Below are 8,681 nucleotides of genomic sequence, written 5' to 3' on the forward strand. Positions count from 1 at the left end.
ATATAATCTTTTTATTCCTCTTCATCCTGTCCCCATTGTACATATGATCCCATCTTCTCTTTTACCTGAGACTGCCACAGCTGTTATCAAGACTTTTGCCATGCAAATGCCTGACTCCCGATTCAGCCTGACAGAAGTGGGGACCATCGCCAGAGGAATGGCCAGATGATATTTCTGGCCATCAGCATCTACAGGCAGGAATAATTCTCATTTCTCCACTCTCATTTTTTCAAGTGGATTATTGGCTTCACTTGAAATGAAAAATTAACAGTTTAAAAGCTGTTACACAAGCAGCTGGTTCTTGCTGCAGACAGAAGAAAGCTGCTCTTTTTTAGGCATTGGTTTCAGTGGAGAAGTTAGGATCTTGGTTCAGGTCTCCCAAATCCCTAAGCAGCCTTTAGCCATTGAACCATCCTTACACTCCTTTCTTCCATCAGTGCATTGCTGGTTTTCCAACCTATGTTGGCTCCTTCCTACTTTGCTGTTTCAAGCTCTGTAAACTGTAGTTAGTAGGGCTTGATTATTACCACACTGTGATGGTACCATGATCATTCTTTGGGAATTTTAAATAACTGCACCAGAGTTTAAGCTCTCCTTAGCAATCACTGTAGAACACGTGAAGAAATCCAACTAAGCTGGACAAAGAGTTTTACATCAAAAGGTCATATCAAAAACTTTTTCTGCTGCTCCAGAACAGATGAACAGTTATAGCAGATAACTAAGCTGATTTGCAAACCATTTCAGTAAAGAAAATCAAACTGTTTAAACATGCTGATCCAAAAAGATAATTTGGCCCAACCATTAAAGGTTCCAGCTATCTTAAGAAGATGATTTTTAATAGCTGAACTGGACTAAGAGACAGAACTCTGGAGACCTTTGGGATTTTTGACATTTGTCTACCTTGTAATGTGTGTAATAATCAAGCAAAGAGTCTTACCTCCAAGTTCACCAACATATTTGTTTAATCGTTATGATCAGAGAGGCTCACTTAGCATTTGTAAATTTTTATGCAGCTCTAGAGAATGTTTGCTTTCTGCAGGAAAGTTTGCCTAGACAGTGTGACTGAAGATCATGTAAGCTTAAAACATAAACCAACATGCTGTGAGTATCCTGATCTAAAGGTGCCAATAGACAGATAAGTTTTTTACTATAACTATGGACTCTTATAGATGTTTTCAAACTAATCCTTCACATTCCTTCAATTCATGGTCCATTACATCTGTGCAACTAATCCTTCACATTCCTTCAATTCATGGTCCATTACATCTGTGCAAACTGTGAAATGTTGTCAGATTTTTACATACTTTCTATAGGTTGAGAAGAATGAAGTTGTAAAGAAATAGTAAATTAAATCCCCTTTCTGTATAAAGTTACATCTTCTTCTGTAGACTTGTTCTAAGATCTTTAAATGCTGGAGCTACTGCAGTGCCTATTCATTTCACTATTTCTACTAAATGCATAGACTTCCAATTTTGAATCTCTCTCCATTACTGAAAAATGTTCCAAATATAGCAATGAAAAACAACAGAAAATAAGAAACTAGATTTACAAAGAGGAGTTGGATTTGCAAAACCAGAATTTTGATCCCATTTTGATGTGACAAGTTTTGTAAGACTATGTTATTTATCATATAAATTTTAGACACAGCTGCAGTTTTTTATTCAGTCTGTGAGTAAATGTGGAACTTGGCAGCTCCTAGAGATGCATGTCCAAGCAAGGAAAAATTCCAAGCTTCTTGTTATTGCTTAAATGTTCTTAATTATGGAAAAAGTAACTTAAACACGGAAATGCAGTCGTGTAAGCAAAGAGGAGGCTTTGGAAAGTCTGTGACGAAGATCTCCTGACATATTGCACTTACCTTCATGAGTCAGTGTGAGATGGGTTGTTTCAAGATTTTCCTCCTGTGATTTATTAGGATTCCTTACATAATGTGTAATTCAAAAATTCAAGTCTTTGCCAAAAATAAAAATTTTACAAGTTATTAAAAAAAGCCCCAAATATTAAATCTTGAGCCATTTAGAGTTTTCTCCATTGTAGTGGTGTTAACTGGAACTTTTTTCATTTATCAATTTTAGCACTGCTTGCATAACTATTATCTTTTAATTAATAAAAATTTGGAATAAAAGTATTTTTCATGATAAGGAAGTTCATTACAAGGTATCACCATTCAGCCTCCCCTGCCTTTTCATTTTAACTTACTTATCAAACGAATGGACATAATGGCATAAGAATTGAGAGAAATGGTGCATGTGTTGGTTAAGTAGCCAATGGGAAGAATATTTTCCTATAAGTAAATAGCATTCCAGTCCCTTGATAATTTCTCATTGTTTTGGTTTTTTTAATTGAAAACCCATATTTTTTGCATGGATATACTTAAAAGAGATTTGCATTTAAAGTCTGAGATGCAATAGATATTATCTTTTTCTAATATTCCTCTAATCAGAGGACAATCAGAATGAAAAAGATAAAAATAATTTATAAACAATCACTATCAGGCTTCATGGTACCAGCAAGTAATTAAAAAAAAAAAAAAAAAAGAAACTTATGTGGGTGCAAGCCTGAGAAAATACAGGAGTCATCATGCACTACTGAGAAGTCATATTCACAGAGATTCATGCCCTGGACACCTATAGAGGGGTGCAAAAAGCAAAGCTTTTCAAAAACAGTGGAAGGGGGGTTTAGCAAGGTTCATGTTTCAGCAGCCATTCCCCCTATCTGTCCTGCTTTATCCCCTGCTCTTTGGCATGGTTTCCCCTCAAGTCTAGCAGGAAAAGGAGCTCCTACCACAACAAAAACCTAGTTCTAAGCTTCTCCCTGTGTGCATTGACACTGAGAAGGCAATTCAGAGCTGTTAATGAAGTTATTGTTGGTACAAACATAGCTATTCACACAAAGGAACTTTTAATTGCCAAAGACAATTTGAAAGCTTTCATTAGAGGTCACAGGATGACAAGAGTCATGACATATGGACTGTATTATTTCACAATGAGAATGAAATATTTCACATGTCTTGAAAATTACTACAGCTGACATGCGGGGAAGTTAAAAAAAAATTCCTGGGGCTTTCTTCCAAGATGTAACATCACGCTCGTGGTGTATGGCCAACAAAACATTCAGGACAGCCCTCAGTCACTCAGTTGTGCCTCAGGATGCATCTTTGAATTCTCTCAGTAACCTCTCTACTGCTGTTTATCAACTGTTTCTGAATTTGAAACTTTGCCTGAATTGCCAGGAAGGACCAGGAGTAGGTATGCCTATCTTTTTAAATGTATTTTCTTTACTAAAATAATTTCTATATTTTATCTAAAAAATAATCTTTTGTGCTCTCAGTTCTGATCTGTGCAGTCTAGTAAGACTTACCCTTTCTTTTTCACCTTGAAAGTAATTCTGAAAGTCAGTATTAGTTTATGTATAAAGCCATGATCCATTTTACCTAATTGCTCTAACTTGCTGATGAGTATTAATAGTAAAAAGGGTGATAGATGCACTGTGCATGGAAATTCATCAGAAATCAGTTCAAAGTAAGAAAAATATGTCATTATTTGTATAAAAGATGACCGGAATGTGTTAAGTACAGAAGCTGAAAACCATTCATGTGGTTAATTGTCCATTAGCACTAAATACTTAAAAATACTTACAGAAATTACTGAAAATAAAGTGCATTTTCTGTCAAGAGAACATTTTGAGCTCTAAATTATTAAAAGGCTTGTGGCTTGTGGTAGCACTCAGACACTGACTAGTAGACTCTGAAGAAATTTTTGAAATTAAAAACTCTACAGAATCCTCAGGTACCATTGAGAGCTGAACAAGAATTCAGATTTAGCTGAGACTAAACTCAAAGTTTCAATGAAAAATAAAGCTTCCTGGTGTTTTTAGCTGAGGCCATCATGAATGAATCTGTGGCTTCAGCTGAGAGATCACATCTGAAGGGCGCAGAGTGACTGGCATAAGCTGATAGCAAGAAGTTGGGCTGATAGCAAGAAGTCATCAGGAAAAGGACAAGCAAGGACAATAAACAGTTCTTTTTCTTCTACATTTATTAAAATAAATAATTCTGTTAGGTTTAACTGTTATCTTTCTTCTACACTATTTTTGAAATATGAAGTTATAGATTTTCTGCCATTGCTCTCTCATGCCTTAGCCTGCTGTAACAGGGTTAGATTTCTGCTGTCTCATGAAAAGCCTCTTTGATGCTAATCAGCCATTTATTTGTTATATATTTTATCTGTAGTTTTAGATCCTCTCAAGTTATCTTATTTTGCATGAGATGTCTGTGAACTAGGTAACATTCAGATTGTTCTGAGGGAAGTCCAGGGAGCTGTGTTGAGTTGTAGCTCAGTTCCCAGTCAAGACTGCCAGCTTGAGTGAGTTTATGAACTCAGATACAACTTTGCTGCTCACCTGGTTCTGCAGTGATGAAAAATGTTCTGTGCATTAGTACCAGATAGCCTGATGTGGAATATTATTACTTAACTTATTCCTAGAGGCATCCCAGAAATAAGTGACGCAAGCTGCTCATATAGAGACATCACTGAGGTTGTACCTATATGTAAAAGAGATGAATGATCGTCCTAAATTGTCTCTTCAGAAACCCCATACTTAGCTGTCTCCGTGGTGTAAAATACAGAAGTTGAAAGAACAGAGTTAAATAGCTGCAGCAGAAAGCTGATATTTAGAATGACTGATTGTAAATTACTGATTTTTTCAAATACATTCTTTTTTATCGATTGTCATGCTCCACTTGCATATGAAATACTGAAATGTCAGATGGCAGCACAGGCTCAATAATAACTTGACTATCATAATGATTCTGTGGCTGAATGCCTGTAAAAACCAGGATCCAGGCACTAGCATCAAGCATGGCAGCACCAGAAGAATGAAGCAGGACGCAGCCCTGAGAGTGGATCTGTGACAGAAAATCCAGTGGATTTTCATGGGAGGATAAGGTTTTACCCATGTTCTTACTCCTGCACAATCTCACATGGGGTTACCAGAAAGAAAGATTGTGCCAATGCTTTGATGGACTAAACACTTGGGAGGCTGCACAGCCTCTCTCCAGCTGAGCTCAAATGAAATTTTTGAACTAGAGAAGAATGCTGTAAATTTAGAGCTGCAGAGGCCTTCCCTCCAGGCAAGATTTTTAGTGTAATGTTTTGAAGGAGTCTGTGTTTTGTTATTCCAACTGCTGACATTTGAAGGCAATAAGCTGTCTAATCTAACAGCAATTTTGAACCCGAAGTTCAGGATGGGAGGAAAGGAGAAGGAACAAAAGAATGCAAAGTTCAGGCAGCAAGTAGTTCATACAGAGAGTGAGCAGCTTTCCCGGTTCTGGGAAACAGGCAGGATCCTGCTTCAGCAGGATAACAGAATATAATAATATATTAATGTATATATAATATACTATATAATACAGTAATATAATAATGCACATAGCTTGGTAAATAAGAGTAAGAGAAAGGGCAGGGAAGGATGCAAAGCTGGCTTTGTGTCACCAGCGTGGCTCCCACTACTCTCGGGGAGATGGAATTCTCCCATATCTGTGTCTGTCATCAGTCTGGAGGAGACATACGGAACTACTTCCTCTAATTTGTCATGCTCCTTCCTCTGTGTCACTTTAAACAATGGAAGCAAGGAGAGGAAACTTCATAGGATGTAGAGGAAGTTCTATCCTTGCTAATACTGGCAACATTTCTCACCATTGCACATATCACGTATGGAGTGATCTAGCCTATATTAATCAGTAAGGACTAATAAAGAATTTGCAGCAGTTAAATGTTTATTATACCACTCATGGGAGGCAACTTTAGCATTTTTATGCTTCTTTTTTGCAGTCATTTTCTCTCATTTCAAAGACATCTTCTGTTCATTTCAGAATTTTTTCAAAAATGACTGAAACTCCTCTACTGGATATTCCCTCCTCAAACCAGAGTGAAAACCAGAGCAACTCAACTGTTTGCCCAGAATTGGATGACTGGTGGGACATCGTATACTGTATAGTTCCCAAGTACATCAACACTGTCTGTGTCATTGGTATGCTTGGAAATGTATTTGTTCTCTTCACTTATTCACTGCACAAAGGCCCCCTGAAGATAGCTGAAATCTACCTTATGAACCTAGCCATTGCTGATCTTATCTTCCTCATGTGGCTCCCTTTCTGGGCAGAGAACATCAATAATGAGTTTAACTGGCCGTTTGGCAGTTTCCTGTGCCGCAGCATCAGCGCGTCCATCACCTTGAACATGTACACCAGCATCTACTTGCTCGTGGCCGTCAGCATGGATCGCTACTTGACTTTTGTCCATACCTTGAACCACAGAGAGATATGGAGCAAAACTATGACCAGAGGGATCTGCTTGCTCATCTGGTTCTTTTGCATCCTTCTCAGCATCCCAGCTTTCACGTTCCGGACTGTGGAAGACCTTCCCCAGTGGAATATTTCAGCGTGCGTTTTGGATTTCCCCACCCCATCGTGGAGAACAGCTGAAAGCCTGGTACGTAACATAGTGGGGTTTCTGTTGCCGTCCACAGCAATCATCTTTCTCAATTTCTCCACCATTAGGTCCCTACAAAAAACAGCAAGAGAACGAAGAGCACTCAGAGCAAAGGGCTGTAAAAGGCACAAAGGCACAAAGGCAACCAGGCTTATCTTCACCGTGGTACTGATGTTTCTTTTCTGCTGGACTCCTCACCATATTTTTTTATTCCTTGATACATTACACCGTGCAAATGTGCTCAAAGGCTGTTTCTGGGAGGAACTGATCAACTTTGGGGAGCAGTTTGCTTATACACTGGCTACCACCAATAGCTGCATTAACCCTGTGATTTATGTCTTTGTTGGGAAATACTTCAGGCAAAAGGCTTTAGAAGTTTTTTCACAGTTTATTCCCTGTGGATTTCCTTTGAAATGGGTATCTTTCAAAGAAATGTCATCGAATTTCAACATGTTTCCAGTCAGGAGTAGTTTAACATAATGGTTCTTGGTTCCATCTTCATTGATATTACAACTTATTTTATGCCATTGCAAATGGCATTAAAAATTAATATGAAATGCAGTGATCTGGCCTTCACAGACTAAGCTAATTATCTATTAAAGTAAATCACTTGATTGATTGCATATTTGTTCCCAGGTTTGCTTTTTTATTTCTGTGTTATCCATCCAAATGCATAACATGTGATATCAGAATTTTATACCAAATGATCTAACCTGTCTTACCCATTAACAGTGGCTTGAAAGAAAAGCTTCTTTACAAAATACCAGAAATCTGGTTTCTTTGCAGAAAGCCATAAGCCACCTGAATATTTGCTGCATTGTGTCTGTGATGACAGCTACTATACCACTTATAAGACTATTCATAAAATTGCAACAGGTATTACAGAGCAAATATGAGCTTCATCTTTGACTGATAGATGCATTTGAGTAGGTATAGAATAACTTTGGTTATTTTGAACCAGATTTTAACTGGTTTGCATTTTCACAGTAAGATATTGAAAATTTTACATTTTTTTGTGCATTTCAATTATATGCAGTGCATAACTATTGTACAAGATGATGCAACACAAAGAAAGTTTACATAAATTGTAAAAAAAGCACAGTAATGCAGTAGGCTCCTCAAAACTTGACTTTTGTTGATCCAGTAAAATATTATAAAACTGCTCATTGAATACTGTAAAGATTCTTTTTATTTTCTATATGTGAAAATATCCATGATGACCATTGACACTTATATTATTTTGAGGCAAATCCTTAGATACGTATTTATATTTTTATGAATCAAAATTAATAAACTGCATAACATCTTATTTTACTTCATCGGCTTGTTTTTTCCTATATTTATTTTTATATTTTGGTTTTTTTCCCCTGTTCCTTTTGGGAAGAGCAAATATATAGTCCTGTGATTAAAAATCCTTGTTGCTACCAGAATACAAACTCTGGAAGTAGAAGAAAACTTCTTTTCTGTCACATCCACAGTGGCAGAGTAAATATAAGGCAACTGATATCTGTTTCCATAACACTAAAATTATGTGTATATACAGATATGGAAGAAGATAGTGCAGCCTGTTCAGCCAGAAAGATATTGATGCAGAAGGGACCATACAGACACATCATTGTATAAAAATTCATTTAACTACTCATTGTAAAGCCTGTTCAGTCTTGTACTTGCTGTAACAGCACTGCATTTTCTGTGGTTCTTTTTAGTGTTTCCATTTTGAATATGTAATAAATCTCTGATTATAGAAATCTATCTGTTCAACCTCATTGCAATAAGATTAGTGTTAATTTTTAATGGTTCTCTCAAACTTTTTGAATTTGAACAGTGGAAGCCTTTTGAAGACTTAAAAGCCTATCTTCCTGCAATGATGGCTTAAGAATTAAGGGTGGATTAAGGGATCAGGGAGGAAGAATCTCTCACAGATTTATTACTTCCACTCCTTCTGTGACATGTGTTTTTAAAATAAATATCAGGCTTCGACACCAGTAGTAACAACAGCATGTGAAGTCCCCTGACTCATCTGAAATCAAATTCCTAACTCCCATCTATTGTAAACTGTTGAAAACTGCATCTATTTAATACATCTCCAGCTGAATCTTTAATTCAAAAAACTTCCAAGCAGAAAGAAAAGAAAAGAAAAGAAAAGAAAAGAAAAGAAAAGAAAAGAAAAGAAAAGAAAAGAAAAGAAAA

General features: G+C 36.8%; 1 protein-coding gene across 2 annotated transcripts; it reads left to right on the plus strand.

Moving 5' to 3' along the window:
* The first annotated feature begins 2,547 nt into the window (after nucleotides 1–2,547).
* On the plus strand, nucleotides 2,548–8,243 carry BDKRB1 (bradykinin receptor B1). Of its 2 annotated transcripts, XM_042047882.1 has the most exons (3): nucleotides 2,548–3,248; nucleotides 5,873–6,491; nucleotides 6,560–6,705. In XM_042047882.1, the coding sequence occupies exons 2-3, from the start codon at nucleotides 5,886–5,888 to the stop codon at nucleotides 6,611–6,613; spliced, it is 660 nt and encodes a 219-aa protein (XP_041903816.1). In that variant the 5' UTR covers nucleotides 2,548–3,248; nucleotides 5,873–5,885; the 3' UTR covers nucleotides 6,614–6,705. The 2 variants fall into 2 exon arrangements, with proteins under 2 accessions (XP_041903816.1, XP_041903814.1); XM_042047880.1 differs by having other exon boundaries at nucleotides 5,873–8,243.
* The last annotated feature ends 438 nt before the right edge of the window (nucleotides 8,244–8,681 follow it).

This window comes from Corvus kubaryi, unplaced genomic scaffold (assembly GCF_017639235.1).
Source record: "Corvus kubaryi isolate FWS band 111438036 unplaced genomic scaffold, C.kubaryi_AGA036_p1.0 66, whole genome shotgun sequence".
In the NCBI taxonomy this organism is placed as follows: domain Eukaryota; kingdom Metazoa; phylum Chordata; class Aves; order Passeriformes; family Corvidae; genus Corvus; species Corvus kubaryi.